General features: G+C 27.1%; 1 protein-coding gene across 1 annotated transcript in view; it reads left to right on the plus strand.

Annotated features, from left to right (window-relative positions):
* The first annotated feature begins 3,152 nt into the window (after positions 1-3,152).
* Positions 3,153-23,174, plus strand: part of LOC111687777 (probable serine/threonine-protein kinase kinX) — a 50,279-nt gene continuing 30,257 nt past the window's right edge. The window contains exon 1 of the mRNA XM_023450252.2: positions 3,153-3,359. Coding sequence (XP_023306020.2) covers positions 3,261-3,359 — 99 coding nt within the window. The 5' untranslated portion in view covers positions 3,153-3,260. The remainder of the gene's footprint in view (positions 3,360-23,174) is intronic.

Below are 23,174 nucleotides of genomic sequence, written 5' to 3' on the forward strand. Positions count from 1 at the left end.
AAAACAAAATATTTCGAAATATTTTGTTTTGTTTCTTTTTTTAACAAACAATTAAAGCACGTTTATTTTACTAAAAATAAGATTTTTAATTTTATTTGCATTTAAAAAAAAACAAATAATAAAAAAACAATAATTTAATAAAAAAAACCTACAAAAATAACAATTTAACCCACAAAAAACAAAAAAACATAAATCTTTATAAAAATAAAACAACAAATAAACAATAACAATTATAATTAAAAAAAAAACAATTGCAATTTTTTTGTTTATAAATGTTTTCTTATTAAATTAAAAATATAGTTTTGTGTTAAAAAACACTTTTAGTTTGTTGTGTTAAAATGTAAAATTATTATTATTAACAACATTACGTTAACTTGACCCTGGATTTTTGGTATTTTTTTACAAATTTGTTTGATTAGTTGTGGGTGTTAACAAGAAATTGCAAGTAGTTTTTAAGTGGCGTTTTTTTTTGGACATCTTTAAAATGAATAACAAATATAGAGTGTGGGAAGCAAATTTGATGGAATTATAGTCAAACTTAGTTTAAGAAATTTCCATTTAAAGTTATTTCTTTTGAATGACCAACAATTTCTTTCACTTCAATTGGCTATGTCAAAATTTTGTAATACAAGTTTGTTGGAAAAGGTCGAATTATGATTTTGTTGTCCTTGCCACATTTTCAACATAGCCAATACGAAATGTCAAGCGTCAATCAAATAATATTAATTTCTATCGAATGCCAACCTTTTTGATGGTCTAGTCTATAGTGTAATACATTGTCTAGTATATAGCCTAGTATAATGTATAGTATCATAGCTTAACCTATAGTGCCAGTCTAAAGTCTAGACTTTAGTCTATTCTAGTCTTTAAACTACTCTATAGTCTAGTCTGTAGTCTAGTATATTTACTAATCTATAGTCTAATCTATAGTCTAATATACAGTCTACTCAAAAGGCTTGTTTAAATTGTACTATGCAGTTTCGTCAATAATCTAGTCTAAAGACAATTCTTTAGTATAGTCTTCACTTTACACTATAGCCTAGTCTTTAATATAATCTATATTCTGGTCTATAATATAATATAAATTCTAGCCTATAGTCTAGTCTATAGTCAAGTCTTTAGTTTAGTCTATAGTCTAGTACATATAGTCTAGTCTATATAGCCTAGTCTATATAGTCTAGTCTGTAATCTAGTCAATAGTCTAGTCTATAGTCTAGCCTATAGGTTAGTCTACAGTTTAGTCTAAAGTCTAGTCAATAGCCTAGTCTATAGTCTAGTCTATAGTGTAGTCTATAGTTTAGTCTACAGTTTAGTCTAAAGTCTAGTCTATAGTTTAGTCTATAATCTAGTCTATAGTGTAGTCTATAGTCTAGTCTATAGTCTAGTCTATAGTCTAGTCTATAGTCTAGTCTATAGTCTAGTCTATAGTCTAGTCTATAGTCTAGTCTATAGTCTAGTCTACAGTCTAGTGTATAGTCTAGTCTATAGTCTAGTCTATAGTCTAGTCTATAGTCTAGTCTATAGTCTAGTCTATAGTCTAGTCGATAGTCTAGTCTATAGTCTAGTCTATAGTCTATCTATAGCCTAGTCTATTGTCTATAGTTTTGTCTATGTCTTGTCTATGGTCTTGTCTATAGTCTAGTCTATGGTCTAGTTTATAGTTTATTCTATAGTCAAGTTTATAGTTAATCTTTATTCTAGCCTTTAGTCTACTGTATAGTCTAGTCTGTTGCGCATAATCTAACGTATAGCCTAGTTTATAATCTTATTTATAGTTAAGTCTATAGTGTCTCAATTTTGCAAACAGTGTAAATTCTTTATTTAAAAATATCATTGTAAATGTTGTTTTATGTTTTATTGACATATTACTTTTATTATGTAAATTTTGGCCTAAATTAGAAATTTTATTATATTAACGATTTTCTATGGAATTTAAATTTTAGAGGTCAGTTTATCACAACACTACGCTCTTCGTTATTTAAGAAAACAGAAGAAAAAAAAAAAGTACTTTCTCTCACAAAGAAGAAAGCTTTTAAAAATCAAGAAAATAAATTTTTTTTTTTTGATGCAAATTTCGTTTTAAAATCATTCCCACGCAATGCAAGAAGAAGATGAAGAAGGAGAAGTAGGGAAATGGGTGTTGAAAGGGGGAGTGTATATTTTGGCTATGAATTCTGCATACTAAATGCTTAATGTGTTAGAGTTGTAAAAAGCTTTTGTATTTAGCTGCAAGATGTTTTAGGTTTAATGCAAGTTTGCAATTGTTTTTTTTTGGGATATTATTAGCTTTTGTTTAGCTTTTTTTTTTTGAGGAGTCTGGTTTAAAGTTTTAAAGTTTCTTAAAACTGTATTGCAGTTTCAGTTTTAAATAACGACTTCGTTAGTTAACATCTTGGTTTTGTTTTTAAAAAAAAAAAAACGTGCGCTTGTAGTATTTTTAAATTTTTTAAATTTTTTTGGTATTTTTCTTGTAATTTTTGTTGTTTTTTTGGCATCTTTTGGTTTTTTTGTAAAGTTATTGCTGTGTGCAGTTGTATGTTGTGTTTTAAGCCCAGATAGCTGATGTTCATTCGGTAGACGTTAAAGACGCTTAAGTTTAAGTTGTATATTTTCTTTCTTTCATGTTGTGTGTGTTTTTTTGTTGTTATTTTTTGTTGTGTGTGTGAAATTGTATGATTTCTTTGGCCGTTGAGGCTTAAAATTAAATTCAAACTTTGAATTATATTTCAGTTCCATTTGAAACTTTTACTAGACAAGTTGTGTTGTTGAAGTGTGTGGTATTTTCGAAACAATGTTTAATTTGGTCTTTTCTGTTTAAACAGCCACAAAACAAAGAAGTGTTTAAACTTACGGCTAACTGCTTAAAACTGTGCTTAAACATAAACGTTTCTTGTTTATTGTTTTTATTGAAATTTTTTTTCTGTGTTTTGAATAACGAATTTCTTTTAAACAATTGGTTTTTGTGAATTTTTTTTCAAATAAACATAACTTAATGTGTTCTTTTTAAACAAAACAACAAATACCATAAAAAAATTAAAAAAAACCTCTTAAACTGTAACAAGAAAAAAAGTGAAAATTCTTAAAGCAGAATTTTAAACAAAAAAAAGAAATAGTTTAAATAGTGTTAATAAAACTACCAACAATTTGTTTAAATAAAAAAGAGAAAAGACAAACGAAAAAAAATAGCAAAAAATAAAATACCAGCATAAATTTATAAATAAAAAAATTAATTAAATAAAAAACAAAAAATAACCGAAAAAATGAAAGTTTTTTCTTTAGTGCTGTTAAGCACTTGCTGTTTGCTGGCTGCCGTAACAGCCCAAGGATTTAATAATCAAAATCGTGGAATTAATGATGTGGTAAGTTCATTAGAAAAAATACAAAATAACAAAATTTTAGTTCTTTTTTATATAAAATTCCCCAAGACCCTAATTTGTCCCTCATGAAGGCAAGGAGTTAATATTATCAAAAACAATATCCTTGGGTTTTACATAATATGTCTCTTAAGCTAAATCCAATACCATGGAAGATCCTCGGTAGCTTAGTTTGTAGCTAAGTACCATTTCTAGGCTTTGATTCTTATCAGAGACTCTATAGTTAAGGAGCTCACATTAGACCCTACAGTAGCATCGATGTCTGTTCTCAGATCAGTCTCTATAGTGTCCCCGTTGTATGTCCTCTGATCTGTAGCTAAGTACCATTTCTAAGCTTTGATTCTTATCAGAGACTCTATAGTTAAGGAGCTCACATTAGACCCTACAGTAGCATCGTTATATGTTCTCAGATCAGTCTCTATAGTGTCCCCGTTGTATGTCCTCTGATCTGATATAACATTTATCTAATTTTCAAACGTTCATTTCATTTACATACATTTAATAAAAAGTTCAAAAATAAACATAAAATAAGTTATGACCTTTAACTTTTTAGGTCAAAAGGTGCTATAGTAGCATCGTTATATGTTCTCAGATCAGGCTCTATAGTGTCCCCGTTGTATGTCCTAAAATCTGATATAACATGCATCTACCTTTCAAATGTTCATTGCCTTTAAATACATCTTATAAAAAGTTCAAAAATAAACATAATTTAAATTATGACCTTTAACCTTATAGGTCAAAAGGCCCAATAGTAGCATCGTTGTATATTCTCAGATCAGGCTCTATAGTTGAATATCCTCAGTTCTGATATAACATGCTTCTACCTTTGAAATGTTCATTTCATTTAAAGACTTCTTATGAAAAATAAAAATAAACATATTTAAAGTCGCGACCTTTGACCTTTAAGACGAAAATATTATACAAGATAAGGTTTAAAGCAATATTGTTGAAAACTCCGATAATTTAGTTGTTAGCTAAGTTCTAGTTTGATAGCCTAGAGATCGTGTCTTTTATAGCCACTAGAGACTCTGATAAAGAAGGCTTTTTTATATATTCCCTATTTTGTGTCCCTAATTCGGCACTCAAAGAAGCAAAGGGTTAATTTTATAAAAAAAAACTAAATCCTTAGGTTTTATAAAAGTTTCTCCTAAGTTTATTACAATACCAAAAAGAGAGCCTCTGGTAGCTTCCTAAGTTGCTTATAGAATTTTCTATGAAAAGTTAAAAAAATAAACACATTTAACGTTTTGACCTTTTCGGTGGAAATACTATAAAAAATATAGATTTTAAATATTTTTAACAAAAATGTTTCTCTAAAGTTTGAACCAAAAAATTTGAAAGTTTCCAGTAGCTTAATTGGTGCTAATATGATGGTCTGCAGATCCCGCCAGATATTCTGGTAAAGAAGGTCTCAATGGACTCTAAAGAATTCGAGTTGTGTGTCTTCAGATATTTTACAACATTCTAATCCTTCTCAAACGTTAATTTCATTTCTTTTCGAAACTTCTTATAAAAAGTCCAAAAAAAAAAAAACATATTTTAAGTTTTCGTTTGATATTCTGAAGGTCTTGGCTTTGATGCCCTTCCCCCAGTGACTGTAAAGAAGCTCAGAATAATCTGATAAAAGTCCAGAAATATTTCAGTAGCTTATGAAAAGTCTAAAAGATAAACATATTTTAAGTTTTAGTTTGATATTCTGAAGGTTTTGGCTTTTAGTCCCCTCCAGAGACTCTGATAAACAAGCTCATAATAGGATCTAAAGAATGGTACGACTGCAGATCTGTTTCAATATGTAACTCATTTTCAAAAGTTCATACATAAAATTTACATAAAATTTTCTATTTTTAATCTCCTTTTGGTACTTTTCTTGTCCCCATTGACGAAATAAAAGTTGATTATCAAACATTTGCAATATCATAGTGTTAACCCATCATTAAGGGAACCGTTTTTAATCCATAAACGTTTGAATGTCAAAAAAAGTACTAATCCAGCAAGAAAAAGAACTTCCAAAGAAGCGAAAAATAAGTAGAATTTACTGCATGGAAGTACTGAAAAAGACCTGAAGAAGAAGTGATGATTTTAACATAGGCTTGTCATAGGAGTTTTGTACATTTTATTGAATTCCAAATTTACTACTTCTGAAGTCAAGAATTTATTTTTATGCTCCTTTTTTTTGAAGGTTATTCTGAAGTGAAATTGTATTATTAAGGAATACGAACTAAAAAAAACAGAAGCCGAAAATGGAATTGTTTACCTCAAAAATAATCGGTTCTTCGGAAGTCATTAAACATCACTTCCACATAAGTTAAAATAATAATTCATTAATTGCTACTTTTGAAGTTGTGACAAATGTTATTCTTTTGGAAGTGGTTTAAAAGCTGCAAAAAAGGCATAAAAAAGTACCAAAAAGGTATCAAAAAAGTACCAATTTTTACACGTTTACTGCCGAAATCAAAAAATTAGCAGCTACTTGTCCTTATAAGATTAAGTATTAATGTTTTATTGTAGCTTTTGTTTAGTTTAGGAGATATGAGGTTGTCTTATTGACAAATTTTCACCCGTTTTTACCCCCTTAACATTATAAATAATAATAAAACAAATATTTAATTTTCTTAATTTTCCCTAACAGAATTTTTTTAATAAAAATTAAAATTTTTTAATAAATTTAAATTTTTTAATAAATTAAATTTTTCAATAAATTTAAATTTTTTAATAAATTTAAATTTTTTAATAAATTAAAATTTTTTTAAAAAATTTAAATTTTTTCAATAAATTAAAATTTTTTAATAAATTAAAATTTTTTAATAAATTTAAATTTTTTCAATAAATTAAAATTTTTTAATAAATTTAAATTTTTCAATAAATTTTAATTTTTCAATAAATTTAAATTTTTCAATAAATTTTAATTTGTCAATTAATTAAATTTTTTTAATAAATTTAAATTTTTTAATAAATTTAAATTTTTTAATAAATTAAAATTTTTTAATAAATTTAAATTTTTTAATTATTTAAATTTTTTAATAAATATAAATTTTTCAATAAATTTTTTTTAATTAATAATTTGAATTTTTTAAATAAATTTTAATTTTTCAATAAATTTTAATTTTTCAATAAATTTTAATTTTTCAATAAATATTAATTTCTCAATAAATTTTAATTTTTCAATAAATTTAAATTTTTTAATAAACTGACATTTTTTAATAAATTGAATTTTTTCAATATATTAAAAAATTTATCAATAAATTTTAATTTTGAATAAATTTAAAATTTCAATCAAAAGTATTTTTTTTTTTGTTATTTATTTTTTTTAAATTTTTCAATAAATTATTTTTTTAATAATTTGAATTTTTTTAAATAAATTTAAATTTTTCAATAAATTTAAATGTTTTAATAAATTAATTTTTTTTAATAAAATTAAATTTTTCAATAAATTTAAATTTTTCAATATATTTTAATTTTTACTAAATTTAAATTTTTCAATAAGTTGAAATTTTTTAATAAATTTAAATTTTTCAATAAATTTAAATTTTTTTATTAATTTTAATTTTTAATAAATTTTAATTTTTAATAAATTAAAATTTTTAATAAATTTGAATTTTCAATCAAAAGTACTTTTTTTAATAAATTGATATATTTTTTATAAATTTTTAAATATTTTTTTCTTACAATTTAACAAAATCTTTCAAAATTAAAGAAAATACTTAATTTTCAAAACAATAACATTAAGCTAATCATATAATCCTATTAATAACTATTAACTAACATAAATCTCCCATAATAAACACTTAACATTATGTTAACTTTAACATTACCACCCTTTAATCTCTCACTCTCGTAAACAAAACAAAAACATAAACAAACAGAAAACTTACTTTGAATAAATTCTTCTTTGAATAAAATTTTGTACCAGCATGCACTTGTTGTTCTTATAAACGCAAGAACAACAACATCAACAACAGCTTTATTTACATATAGGCAAAAGCCTAAACAATAACAACAGCAGCTTCAGCAGCAGCATTCGCAGCAACAGCGACAGTTTCAAACGAATGTATACATACTAAAATCGGCAAAAAATAACAACAACACTAACAAAACATGACAAATCATTTTTTTTCTTTCATTGACAAATTTTTCAAGAAAATTTTCTTTGTCCCGCACTTTACAGCTTAAAAACTCATGAAATAATTTTAATTTTTAATAATATTTTTCTATCACTATATTAGTAAACATTTTTACTTTAAATTTATTTAATTATTTTTATTAATTTCCTTATTAATTTATAAATTATAACAATTAAACCAGAAATGTACTTTTTTATAAAACAAATGAACCGCACGCAATAAAAAGCCGACAAGAACTAAAATACCAATTGAAGGAGTGTGAAAGAGTAGTTAATAGAAAGAGGTGATGGAAAAAAAGAAGAGTAGGGGGTTATAGGGGAATAGTATGTAAACGATAGTAAGACGAAAAAAAGCAAAACTGTGAGAGTTTACGAGGATTATTAAGTTTTCTTAATGATGATTAGTGAGATTAATAGGATTTTGTTGTTGTTCTTTATTTTGATGCATGTTTGATGCTGTTTATTTTGAATGATTTGTAACATGTAAATTGTTTTTGTTATTTTCGTTAATAGAGAGGGAATTTTATTTAATGTTTGAATATGTATTTGTTTTGTTGTTGTTGGAAGATGGTAGTAGACATTTTGTTTTATGTTTTAGCAATAGGTACATTTTGTTTGTTTTAAAGAATATTTTATTGAATAATCTATGCCATAGATTATATGGAGTTGATAAGTCTATGGTCAAGGCCACCACGCTTAGTCTTTTAACTATTCTGTTTAGTAATCTATAGACTAATCTTTGGTGTGTCTATGGCCTAGTCTAGTGACTAATCTATGGAAGTCTATTGCCTTTTAAGTAGACTAGTCTATTGACAAATCTATGAGTTACACTATTGACTAATTTATAAACTAGTCTACGGTCTAAAATAGATTAGTCTATGAACATGTCCATCGATTAGTCAATTGACTAATTCATCCATACATCTATGGAGTAGTCCATTGATTAGTCAATAGACTAGTTTATAGAATAGTCAATAGATTAGTCTATATCGACTAATCGATAAAGTAGTCTACTGACTAATCGATGAGATAGTCCATTGTCTTAGCTATGGACTAGACCATTGACTAATCGATAAGCTAGTCCATTGGCATAGCTATGGAATAAACCATTAACTAATCGAAGAGCTAGTCCATTGACTAATTAATGAGCTAGTCCATTAACTAATCGAAGAACTAGTCCATTGACTAATTAATGAGCTAGTCCATTGACTTAGCTATGAACTAGTTCATTGACTTATCTATGGACTAGTCTATTGACTTAACTATGGACTAGTTCATTGATTTAGCTTATCTAAAAGGCAGACTCTTAATTTAACTGCAGAGTAGTCAACCGAGGCATCTATAAACTAACCTATTAACTAATCTCGAGAGTCTTGACTAATCTATACATTAGTCTTTTGCCATATCTGTAGACAAGTCAATTGACCAATCAAAGACCAGCCTATGAACTAATCTATAAAATCTTGTTAAAAATTATTAACTTAACACAAAACTCCTTAAAAAAAACATAGGTATAACATTATGTAAACTTTAACATAATCAACGCTTGCTCTAGCATGCAAACTTCAAAACAAAAACAAATATAAAACTTACCTTCAATAATTCTTCTTTGAATGAAATCTTGCACCAGCATGCACTTGTTGTTCTTATAAACGCAAGAACAACAACATCAACAACAGCTTTATTTACATTTAGGCAAAAGCCTAAACAATAACAACAACAGCTTCAGCAGCAGCAGTCGCAGCAACAGCGACAGTTTCAAACGAATGTATACATACTAAAATTGGTAAAAACAACAACACTAACAAATCATGACAAAACACTTTTTTCTTTCATTGACAAATTTTTAAAGAAACATTTTTTGACCCGCACTTAACAGCTTAAAAACTCATAATAAAACTTTAATTTTTAATAATTTTTTTCCACTACTTTATTAATAAACACTTTTACTTTAAATTTATTAAATTACTTGCAATAATTTCCGCATAAATTAATAAATTATAACAATTGAACCAGAAATGCACTTTTTTTTTCTTTTATAAAACCAAACGAACCGAACGTAATAAAAAGCCGACAAGAACTAAAATATTAATTGAATGTCAATCATTGAGGGAGTGAGAGTGAGTGGTTAATAGAAGGAAGAGTGGAAAAATGTTGAGTAGGGGGTTATAGGGGGGAGTAGTATGTAAATAATAGTAAGACACAAAAAAGTAAAACAGTGAGAGTTTATGAAGATTATTTAGATTTCTTAATGATGATTAGTGAGATTAATAGCATGTTGTTGTTGTTCTTTATTTAGGTGCATGTTTTATGCTATTTATTTGGAATGATTTGTAACATGTAAATTGTTTTTGTTATTTTCGTTAATAGAGAGGGAGTTTATTTTAAAATTGTTTTTGTAATTGTTTTGTTATTGTTGGGAGATGTTCGCATATTAGAATATGTATTTGTTTTTGTAATTGTTTTGTTATTGTTGGGAGATGTTAGCAGACAGTTTTACTAATTTACTTTTCAGGTTTTTTGTTTCAGAGAAAAGTTTATTGAAAATTCTATGGAATAGATAAGTCTATGGTCAAGTACCCCACCTAGTTTATTAGCTATTCTAAGGACTATTCTAAGAACCAAACATTGCCGTAGCTATGGACTATTCCATTGGCTATTTTATAAAAGTCTATTGACTTTTATGTAACTTATGAACCTAGTCTACGGACTAATCTATATACTAGTTCATTGACGTATCTATTGACTAATATTTGGACTAGCCTCTTAACTAATCTATAGAATAGTAAACCGATTAAACTATAAACTTTTCTACTTAGTAGTCTATTCTACAGATTAGTAATTATTATTAATTAGACTAGTATATATAAGATAGATTATAGAATGGTCCATAGATTAGACAAGATATTAGGCTATAGTTGAGATAATTGACTAGTATATTACTGAGTTAATAGATTAGTCTACAGATTCGTTCATATAGTAGTATATGTATTAATTTGCAGAATAGTCAATAGACTAGTCCATAGATTTTCTACAAGTTGATTAAAAGTTGAATAATAGATTAGTCAATTGACTAGTTTATAGATTAGTTATTAGACTAGGCCATCGATTAGTAATCTAATAATGTATACTTTAGTCAGTAGACTAGTTTATATATTAGTCGCTAGGCTAGTCTACAGTTTAGTCATTAGACTAGTCTTTAGAGTAGATAATAGACAAGTTAGACTGGATAATAGACTAGTCTATAGATTAGTGTTTTCATATGATAATAAGCTGGTCTACAGATTCGTTCTTATATCAGTATATGTATAAGTCCGTAGAGCAGTCCAATGATTATTCAATTGACTTGTCTACAAATTAAGTAATATAATAGATTGGTCAATAGACTACATAATTTATAAGTCAATAGACTAGTCTATTGATTAGTCAGTTGACTCGTTTATATATTAGTTAATCGACTGGTCCATCGATTAGTAATATAATATTCTATAGTTCAGTCAGTAGACGAGTTTATAGATTAGTTAATAGACTAGTCTACAATTGAGTCATTAGACTAGTCCTTAGAATAGATTATAAACTAGATACTTTACTAGTCTATAGATTCAATAATTGATTAGTGTCTTGCTATGATTATGGACTAGATTCGTTCATATATCAGTCTATGTATTAGTCCGTAGAACAGTCAAATATAAAAGCCCATGGATTATTCATTTGACTAGTCTAATAATTCATTAATAGAATAGATTAGTCAATAGACTAGTCTATAGATTAGTTAATAGAGTAGTCTATGGATTAGTCTATTGATTAAATATTAGACGAGTCTACAGATTAGTCTATAGATTAGACCATTGAATAGTCCACAGAATAGTCAATAGACAAATCCATATACAGGGTAATAGGCTCGACCACAGACTTATCTACTTCATAGATTAATCATTAAACTATTTATTAAATCGAAGAACCCAAAAATTAATTTATATTAAATTTTACTATTTTTGACTGCTAGCAGCTCCCAACAACAACAAATACATATTCCAATCTTAAATTAAATTCCTTCTCTATTAACGAAACTAACAAAAACAATGTCCATGTCACAAATCATTCAAAAACAAACACCATCATACATACACCAAATAAAGAACAACAACAAAATCCTATTAATCTCACTAATCATCATTAAGGAAACTTAATAATCTACTTACACTCTCACTGTTTTACTTTTTTTTTGCCAAAATATTATTTACATACTACTCCCCTATAACCCTCTACTCTTTATACTTTCCAACACCTCTTTTTATTAACCCATCACTCTCATTCCTTCAATTGGTATTTTAGTTCTTGTCGGCTTTTTATTGCGTGTGGTTCGTTTGTTTTATAAAAAGAAAAAATGCATTTCTGGTTTAAACATTATAATTTATAAATTAATGCGGAAATTAATAAAAATAATTAAATAAATTAAAAGTAAAAGTGTTTATTAATATAGTAGTGGGAAAAAATTAGTAAAAATTAAAGTTTTTTCATGAGTTTTCAAGCTGTAAAGTGCGGGTCAAAGAAAATTTTCTAGAAAAATTTCTCAATGAAAGAAAAAAGTGATTTGTCATGTTTTATTAGTGTTGTTGTTATTTTTTTTGCCGATTTTAGTAGGTATACATTCGTTTGAAACTGTCGCTGTTGCTGCGAATGCTGCTGCTGCTGAAGCTGCTGTTGTTATTGTTTAGGCTTTTGCCTAAATGTAAATAAAGCTGTTGTTGATGTTGTTGTTCTTGCGTTTATAAGAACAACAAGTGCATGCTGGTGCAAAATTTCATTCAAAGAAGAATTTATTCAAAGTAAGTTTTATGTTTGTTTATGTTTTTTTGTTTTGTTTACGAGAGTGAGAGATTAAAGGGTGGTAATGTTAAGGTTAACATAATGTTAAGTGTTTATTATGGGAATTTTATGTTAGTTAATAGTTATTAACAGGATTTAATGATTAGCTCAATGTTATTGTTGTAGAAATTAAGTATTTTCTTTAATTTATTAAGATTTTGTGGGAATTTAAGAATAAATTATTTAAAATTTGTTTGTGTAACCTTTGGATTAGTCGATGGACTACTCTATGAACTAGTCTGTTAGCGATTTGTGTATAGTCTAGCCAGTAGTCTTGTAAATAGAATAGTCCACAAAAAAGTCAATAGATCAGTTTATAGAATATTTCACAAAATAGTAAATAGATTATCTGGTTTTTGGACTAATTAGACTAGATTAGACAATAGACTAGTTCATAGATTCGATAATAAACTGGTCTATAGATTATTTATTCAACTAGTCCTACAGATTAGTCAATAGACTAGCCCACGGACAAGTCTTTAAACTACTTTGTGGCCTATTCTATGGACAAGACTAACGGCTAGATTGTAGACTGATCTATGGACTATTCTATTGACAAGATTATCGACTAGAGTGTAGACTGATATTAGACTAGTCTATTAGACTAGATTGTCTAATCTAGACTAGTTCATAGATTCAATAATAAACTGGCCTATAGATTAGTTATTCAACTAGTCTACAGATACGTCAATAGACTAGTCTATAGATTAGTAGACGAGTTTATAGACTAGTCTACAGTTTAGACTAGTCAATTAGACCAGATTAGACAATAGACTTGTTCATAGATTCGATCATTGACTGGTCTATAGATAAGTCAGTAAACTAGTCTACAGATTAGTCAATAGTCTAGTCTATAGATTAGTTCTAAGTATGTACTTGTATTATTCTATGCACTAGTCCACCGACTTATTAGTCCATAAACAGGATAGTCTATTGACTATGTTGTGGGCTATTGTATAAACTAATCTACTGACTACTTTGTGGTCTATTCTATAGACAAGACTATTGACTAGACTATTGGCTAGACTATCGACTGATCTATGGACTATTGTATGGAGTATTATCTTGTCTAGCATTAGTCTTTTGAACAATGTGTAATGTATTCTATGGATTAGTTCATTGAGCGGTCTATGGATTCTTCTCTAGACCAATATATACATGCATACATACTGGCTATCGAAAGCAGCTGTTATAGAAAAAGCTCATTTGAATCCTTTCAAGTAGGTCCCACTGTAATTAATGTCTATGAACTATTCTGAGAGGATTTCATTGTGCCTGTTAGCCTGTCACTTAGACAATTGTTATGATTCAGTGGCTCTTGTCTTAATTAAGAAAATTAAAGGAAACCCTTAATTTCAGATTATACAACCAATATTATTTGTACATTTTAAAAGTTTTTTTCTTTGTAAAATTCCCTTTTCTTCATAACCCCTCACCCCCTTTAATATATATTTATCATTTACAAATTAATGTTTATTCAATGAACTTTCCCTTTTTATACAAAAAATTTTAAGAAAAAAAATCTCAAGTAAAAAGAAGCTGAGCCACTTTTTTTTGGGCTTTAAATTATGCACAAAACTCAAGAGCGGGGAAGTTAAAAAAGAAAAGAAACTTGTTTTATGAAAAAAATTCCCCAATGAAGATGATTTGCAGTTCAAAAACAATTTAATGGTCAAGAAACTTACAACAGAAGAAACAAACAAACAGAAGAAATGTAAATTTATAAAAATTTATACAAAAGTTAAAACATATTTTATTAAAAGAAAAACACTTAAAATAACTATAATTAATGTCCAAAAGTTTTCTAAATTTTCAAGATATTATTAATTTGAAATTAAACTTTAAATTGTTTAAATATTTATGTAATAATATCTAAAAACTCACCAAATATTTGTTTTAACACTTAAAAAAATGATAAATATCTTTTAAACATTTCAAGCTCTTTTTTCAAGTTTTAATTGCATTTCTTAGAGCTTAGGGCGAGGGACTCACGGTTTTTTCTTTTTGTATTTATTGAAACAAATTGCCCTTAAATAATGTTTTCCCTTTAACAAAAAAAAAAAAAAAAACAATAACTAAGAAATTATTCATAATTGCCAAGTAATTGTTATTAATGTTTATTATTTGTGTAGATTTTTGACAAAAGATATGAAGAATAAGAGGAAGAAAGAGTTTAGTTGTTAATGTTAAAACATTAAATGTAATAATAAGAAACACTAAAGACTGGAAAAACGGGTAAATAATAGCAATTACGTTTGCAATAGAAACTTTATAAAGTTTTTTTTATAAAGGTAAAAGTTTTTTAATGAAAAAAGCTTTACTTGTGAAAGAAGCTTTGATTTGTTTTTAAATGCTTCTTTTATATACTGAATGTTTTAAAATTTGTTAAGTGTAGAAAACTCTTTTTTTTTAAAAAGCCCTTTTTTGAAAAAGCTCTTTTTTTGAAAAAGCTCTTTTTTGTTAAAAAATCTTTTTTTGAAAAAGCTCTTTTTGTGAAAATGCTTTTTTTGTGAAAAAGTTTTTTTTGTGAGAAAAGCTCTTTTTTTGTTAAAAAATTTATTTTTTGTGAAAAAGCTCTTTTTGGAAGAAAATTTTTTTTGTATTAAAAAAGCTCTTTTTTGTCAATGTTTCATACTTTGCTAGGCTGTTGTTATTTGAAAAAATGCTCCTTTTGTAAAAAATTTCTTCTTGTGAAAAAAAGCTTTTTTTGTGATAAAGCAATTTTTTATGAAAACTAAATTTTTGTGAAAAAGCTACTTTTTTCTTGTTAAAAATGCCTTTTTTTTGTTAAAAAACCAATAAAAATGTTATTGTTTGTAAAAAAAAAATAATTTGTAAAAAGCTTTCTCAAGAACCATTTTTGTAAAAAGCTTTTTTAATCGAAAATGTTTTTTTTTTTGGTATAAAACTTTCTTAAAAAAAATTTTTAAAGCATTTTTGAAAGAAAAAAGCGTAAAGCTTTCTTAACAGAAAAATTTGAAAGCTTTCTTAACAGAAACAATTAAAAAAATTATTTGTAAAAAGCTTTCTCGAGGAGATAGCATTTTTGTAAAAAAACTTTAAAAGCGTAAAGCTTTCTTAACAGAAAAAATTTAAAGCTTTCTTAATAGAAAAACTTAAAAAAATATTTGTAAAAAGCTTTCTTGAGGAGATAGCGTTTTTGTAAAAAGCTTTTTTAAACGAAAAAGTTTTTTTTATAAAACTTTTTAAACAGCTTTCTTAAAAGAAAATTTTTAAAGCTATCTTAAAAGAAAAAGCGTAAAGCTTTCTTAACAGAAAAATTTAAAAGCTTTATTAACAAAAAAATTTAAAACTTTCTTTAACAAAAAAAGCTTAAAGCTTGAAAGGAGAAAAGCCTTAATTCTTTCTAAAAAGAAAAAGCTTAAAGTTTTTTTTTAACAGAATAGTCTTAAAGCTTTCCTAACGCAAATTTTATTGCACTTTTTGTTAAAAAAGCTTTTCTTCAAAAAAATATTTCTTTTTTTTTCAACTTTTTTTGTTAAAAGTTTCTTTCAGAGAAAGCTTTTAGGTTGAGCAAAAGTTTCATAATGATGGTTAAAAAAGCTATTTTGAATAGAAAAAGTTTATTTTTACCATTAAGCAAAAAGCTCTATTTTGTGCAAAAAAAGTTTATCCGTATTAAGGTTCAAATAGCTTTTTAGTTAAAATTTTCTAGTAAGTTTTTGCTGTTGAGCTTTTTTTATCTTTTAATAAAATAAAACTTTTTCGATGTAATAAAGTTCGTGTTGAGGAAAAAAACTCCTAAATACTGAACAAATTATCTTTTTTATAACTTAATGTCCTTTTTAAAATATGAAAAAAGCAGTTTTTGACGAAAAAGCTCTTTTGGTTAGGAAGAATCAATTCTTGTTGTAATTTTTGGCAGTTGAATCAATCGACTTTGAATTGTCAGAGAAATCATGATCGTTTATAAGAGAATTTGAACTTCCTTGTTCTTACGAGGCCTCAGTGTGTAGTTCATTATTACTTATCTCATTTAGATTATTTTTAGGCTGCTGTTGGGATTATATTTTTCCAATTTAGTATATACTGTTGGTAGTGTTGTGGAAAGCCGGTTGCTTCTCTTTTAATACGTTAAAATTGTTTAGCAATTCGCCAATGTTTGAGTGTAAACGTATAAATAACAGTTCGCCCCACAGTTCTTTACGTCAGAAGGGGTCTGTTCCATATATAAATTAAACAAATAACTCCTTCATAGTTACTTTACTTATAAATAGTTTAGTAGACATTGTTTTTTTTTAGAAAATTTCTTTGCAAAAATTTGCAAAATTTATGTTTCATAGAAACTATTGGGCTTTTGTGTTGGCCTCTATGTCTCTGTGTTAAAAACCATAATCCATAGCGCCACTTTCAAACGGTTTATTTGTTGATATTATAAATGTCATTATTAATGGATTTCTTTGCTAAATACACATAAAAGCAAACTCTAAACAATAAAATTTTTTCCCAATTATTTTTTACTTTTTTGCAACAGCAACGAGTTTCCCCTTATGCTGACGTAAGCTTATTGTCAAGAGATAATATAGAGACTGGTAATGGAAGGGGGTGGCGGGTGTTTAATAAGGAAACTTTTTCATAGTTTTTTTTTTCTTCCACATTTAACAATTATCAAAAGTTTAGCCAATTGAATTACGATTTTTGTCCCAATGTCTGTGACATTGTTGTCACAAAGTTTGGGAGTTGTTTCTTTTTTTATAGAAAACTGTTGTCCCAAAAGATAGGACATACATTTTTTATTTGTAATTGTAGTCCCAAAGTTTGGAACAAAACAAAGGTGTAGAAAACTGTTGTCCCAAAGTTTTGGATCTATATTTTCTAGAGGAAATTGTTGTCCCAAAGTTTGGAACAAAGAGTTTCTATTAAAAATTGTTGTTACAAAGTTTGGGACTTGGATTTTTTAAATAAAATTGTTGTTACAAAGTTTGGACATAGATTTTCTTTCAAAAATTGTTGTCACAAAGCTTGGGACATGGATTTTCTATGGAAAATTGTTGTCTCAAAGTTTGGGACATGGATTTTCTATAAAAAATTGTTGTCACAACATTTGGGAAATACATTTTTTATGGAAAATTATTGCCCAAAAGTTTAGACATAAATTTTCTATTAAAAATTGTTGTCACAAAGAAAGGACATAGATTTTCTATAGAAAATTGGTGTCACAAAGTTTGGTACACGGATTTTCTATTAAAAAATTGCTGAAAATTGTTGTCAAAAACTTTGGACATAGATTTTCTTTCAAAAATTGTTGTCACATAGTTTGGGCCATGGATTTTCTGTAGAAAATTGTTGTAACAAAAATTTTCTAGAGAATTTTCTTTTAAAAATTGTTGTCCCAAAGTTTGGAACTAAGATTTTCTAGAGAAAATTGTTGTCACAAAGTTTGGAAATAGAGTTTCTAGAGAAAACTGTTGTCCCATAGTTTGGGACACGGATTTTCTATAGAAAATATTGTCACAAAGTTTAGGACATAGATTTTCTGTAGAAAATTGTTGTCACAAAATTTGGGACATGGATTTTCTATAGAAAATTGTTGTCACAAAGCTTGGGACATAAATTTTCTTTAAAAAATTGTAGTCTCAAAGTTTGGACCTAAAATTTTCTAGAGAAAATTGTTGTCACAAAGTTTGGGACAAAGCTTTTCTATAAAAATTTGTTGTCCCAAACTTTGGGACATGGATTTTCTATAGAAAATTGTTGTCCCAAGTTTCGGGACATGGATTTTCTATAGGAAATTGTTGTCCCAAACATTGAAACATGGATTTCATATAGAGAATTGTTTCCAAAAGTTTAGAACATAGATTTATATAGAAAATTGTTGTCACAAAGTTTGGGTCATGGATTTTTGGTAAAAAGTTGTTGTCCCAAAGTTTGAGATTTTAATTTTGTATAAAAAATTGTTTTCTCAAAGTTTGAGACATTAATTTTCGACAACAAATATTTGTCCAAGGTTGGGAACATGGATTTTCTTTAGAAAATTTTTGTCCCAAACATTGGGACATGGATAATCCGGTGCAAATTGTTGTCATGAACTTTGGAACCAAAATGTTCTGTAGCACGCATTTTAAAGAGAAATTTTGTATCCTAAGCATTATGTCAATAAAACTGTATAGAAAATTTGTGACGCAATTATAACGATATTAATTTTGATTGTTAAACCAACTCTTTGGGACATTATTACGCCACCAATTAACGTTTAACATTAAACCATTACAATACTCATTGGATATTTCTGTTTTAATTTCAAATATATTTTTGTGACAATTTTTTATTATTTTTCTTTTTGTCGTTTTTGTTTTTCTTATACGTTTTTGCCTTTGTTAACCTAAAAATTAAGAATTCTCTATTGTAACGAATAATTAGTGATAATTATTTGTGTTTTTTTTTTTTTTTTGTTTCTTCAAAAATTTTTTTTCTATTTGTAATTGCAACAGCGTATTTGTACAAAAGAATAACATTATTGTCAAAGCAATTGAAAATTAGGAATTCAAGCATAAAAATCATAAAAATGTTGTCTGCAACAATTGCATGTGGCAGCAGAGTGCACTAATAAGAAATGGAAAAAATCAAAAAAAGAAATAAAAAAATCCATTAATTAAAATACAATAGAGAATTTTAATAAATGTTTCAGATTTTCATTAAAGCTTTATAGGTCAATAAGGTAAAAAAGGTCTAAAAAGAAAAACTACAAAAGAAACTTTTAAAAACCACTTTTGTTTTAAAATCAAAACTGTTTTTATATAATTTTAATTAAATTTTAAAAAATCGCTTTTAAACATTTTAATTTTAATTTTGTTTTTTTTTGCAATTTATAGCTATTTATAGTTTATTGTTTTTGTTTATATGTTATTTATTTAAACAATTTAATTTCATTTAACTTTCCAACTCAATAACGCACTGAAATACATAAAATATTTAATTATTTCATTTTAAACAACTTCTCTAACAAACCCACTAAACTTGCGTGTTTAATTAGTTTTATATTTTGTTAATTTTATTTAATTTATCTACATTAATAATGTAATAAAAATTTCACCAGTTTTTATGTGAATGAAATACAATTTATACTAAAACTTTATAAATCAATACTAGAAACCTTGATTAATCTAGTCCACAGTCTAGTATATAGTCTGGTTCATAGTCTAGTATATAGTCTTGGCTAGTCTATAGTCTTGTCTAGTCTATTCTAAAGTTTGTTCTATTGTCAATTCTATAGTCTAGTCTATTCTACATTCTAGTCTACAGTCTAGTTCATAATCAAGTTCATAGTATAGTCTGTAGTCTAGTCTATAGTCTATTATGTAGTCTATATTGTAGTCTGTAGTCTATAGTCTATTATGTAGTCTATATTGTAGTCTGTAGTCTCGTCTATAGTATAGTCTATAGTCTAGTCTAAAGTCTAGTCTATTCTATAGTCTAGTATAAAGTCTAGTCTATTCTATAGTCTAGTCTATAGTCTAGTCTATAGTCTAGTCTATAGTCTAGTCTATAGTCTAGTCTATAGTCTAGTCTATAGTCTAGTCTATAGTCTAGTCTATAGTCTAGTATATAGTCTAGTCAGTAGTTTAGACTATAGTTTTGTCTATAGTTTATAGTCTATTTTATAGTCTATTCCATATTCTAGTCTATAGTCTAGTATATAGTTTAGTCTATAGTCTAGTCTATAGTCAAGTCTATAGTCTAGTCTATAGTCAAGTCTATAGTCTAGTCTATAATGTAGTCTATAGTCTAGTCTATAGTCTAGCATATGGTATAGTCTGTAGTCTAATCTATGGTTTAGGCTACAATCTTTAGTCTAGTCTACAGTCTTGTCTATTATAGTCTACAGTCTTACCTATAATGTAGTCTATGTTATAGCCTATAGTCTAGCCTATAGTATAGTCTATAGTCTAGTCTATGGTCTAGTCTATAGTCTAGTCTATGGTCTAGTCTATAGTCTAGTCTATAGTCTAGTCTATAGTTTAGTCTATATTCTAGTCTATAGTCTAGTCTATAGTCTAGTCTATAGTCTTGTCTGTAGACTAGAATAGACAAGACTGAAGACTAGACTAAAGATTGTAGCCTTAACTATAGACTATAGTTAAAGCTACAATCTTTAGTCTAGTTTACAGTCTTGTGTATTCTAGTCTACAGTCTTACCTATAATGTAGTCTATGTTACAATCTATAGTCTAGTCTATAGTCTAGTCTATAGTATAATCTATATTCTAGTCTATAGTCTAGTCTATTGTCTAGTCTATATTCTAGTCTATAGTCTAGTCTATAGTCTAATCTATATTCTATTCTATAGTCTAGTCTATAGTCTAATCTATATTCTATTCTATAGTCTAGTCTATAGTCTAGTGTATAGTCTAGTCTATAGTCTAGTCTATAGTCTAGTCTATAGTCTAGTCTATAGTCTAGTGTATAGTCTAGTCTATAGTCTAGTATAGTCTAGTCTATAGTCTAGTCTATAGTCTAGTCTATAGTCTAGTCTATAGTCTAGTCTATAGTCTAGTCTATAGTCTAGTCTATAGTCTAGTCTATAGTCTAGTCTATAGTCTAGTCTATAGTCTAGTCTATAGTCTAGTCTATAGTCTAGTCTATAGTCTAGTCTATAGTCTAGTCTATAGTCTAGTCTATAGTCTAGTCTATAGTCTAGTCTATAGTCTAGTCTATAGTCTAGTCTATAGTCTAGTCTATAGTCTAGTCTATAGTCTAGTCTAAGTCTAGTCTAGTCTATAGTCTAGTCTATAGTCTAGTCTATAGTCTAGTCTATAGTCTAGTCTATAGTCTAGTTTATAGTCTAGTCTATAGTCTAGTCTATAGTCTAGTCTATAGTCTAGTCTATAGTCTAGTTTATAGTCTAGTCTATAGTCTAGTCTATAGTCTAGTCTATAGTCTAGTCTATAGTCTAGTGTATAGTCTAGTCTATAGTCTAGTCTATAGTCTAGTCTATAGTCAAGTCTATAGTCTAGTCTATAGTCTAGTCTATAATCTAGTCTATAGTCTAATCTATAGTATAATCTATAGTCTATTCTATAGTCTAGTCAATAGTCTGGTCTATACTCTAGTCTATAGTCTAGTCTATAGTCTAGTGTATAGTCTAGTCTATGATCTAGTCTATAGTCTGGTCTATAGTCTAGTCTATAGTCTAGTCTATAGTCTAGTGTATAATCTAGTCTATAGTCTAGTCTATAGTCTTTTTTAGTTTGTAGTATATTCTAAGGTCTAGTCTGTAGACTGTCTACCTAACTGTAGTCTCAAATAATGATGGGACTTTGGTTTCCAAACAATATTGATTTTACAACCTTAGGGTCACTGATTACCTATAAAAAAATTTCTCTCAAGAATTGTGTTTTTCTTTTCTTAAAAAAATCTTTTAACTAAACGTTGTTAAATATTTGTTTAAATACAACTTTGTTTATTTAACTACATTGTAAATAGTTTTATGTGGTTTAATAATTAAACATGTTAATTTCACATACCACATACTAATTATAATTTTATAAACATTTGCTTCAAACGTCCCAAGAAGGGCACCCTACAGAAGACAATTCATTTTTGAGTAAAAAAAATTGTTAATATTTTTAAATATTTAAAATTCGTGATTAACATTTGTAAGAAGATAAGTTATAGAAATCGAATTGAATTTGATGTTAAGTTTTTCTAATGTTATAAATAGTGGGAAGAAATAGGGTCCTATACGGTTCTGCCACTGTTGGCTAAATTAAACATTTTGTTCAAACATAATATTTAAAATAATATTTTTTGAACAATTTGTTGCAAGCAGCACTCTTCACAATCCCACCAGCATATGCACACAATGACTCGTGTTAGTGTACTTTTGTTTCTTTTACAAATCGAAAGTGTGGTGTGGTTTTCTAAACCCAAGAGTCACTTTTTTGTTTTTTTTTTCTTCTTTACACTACTGGCTTCTTTCAACATTTTTTGTGCCAACTTTTATTTTAATGTTGCATATTTGTTTGTGGCTTTTTCATTTAATATTTGCACTCATACTTAAAGTGAGTGTTTTTTTTTTGTATTGTAAAAATATTTGTATACTATGTTGCAACACAAAAGTAGAAGAAGAAAAGATGTGTGGCAACTTTAATAAATATTAGACGACCAACCAACCAACGCTTTTGACTTACATTTTCATCCGACATACCGAAAAAAAACTAAGTCAAACTGTAAATGTTATGTAACTCAACAATTACCAATGAATGGGTGGAGTACTACATAGTACTTTCTGTTGGACTTAAGTAGTTACAGGGTATTATTGATGAAGCAGATATCAAAAAAGTTATATTAAAACTAGTTTGGGTTTAAAGAAAAATAATAAAGAAATCAATCATTTCATACTTAGTAACAACATTTTCAACAAAATAAAAAGACTATAGACTAGTCTACAGAAAATAATAAGATAAGACTAGAATACAGACTTGAATATACTACACTAAAGACCAAACTATAGACTAGCCTATACACAATACTACAAACTATACAATAGACTTAGCTATAGACTAGTCTATAGACTACACTATAGAATCTTCTATGGACTATATTAAAGATTACACTATCTACTAGACTATAGAATAGACTATAGACCAGACTATAGACTAGACTATAGAATAGAATATAGAATAGAATATAGAATATACTGTAGAATAGACTCTATACTAGACAATAGACTAGACTATAGATAAGACTAGACTAGACTATAGACTAGACTATAGACTAGACTATAGACTAGACTATAGACTAGACTATAGACTAGACTATAGACTAGACTATAGACTAGACTATAGACTA

This window comes from Lucilia cuprina, chromosome 2 (assembly GCF_022045245.1).
Source record: "Lucilia cuprina isolate Lc7/37 chromosome 2, ASM2204524v1, whole genome shotgun sequence".
Lineage (NCBI taxonomy): Eukaryota > Metazoa > Arthropoda > Insecta > Diptera > Calliphoridae > Lucilia > Lucilia cuprina.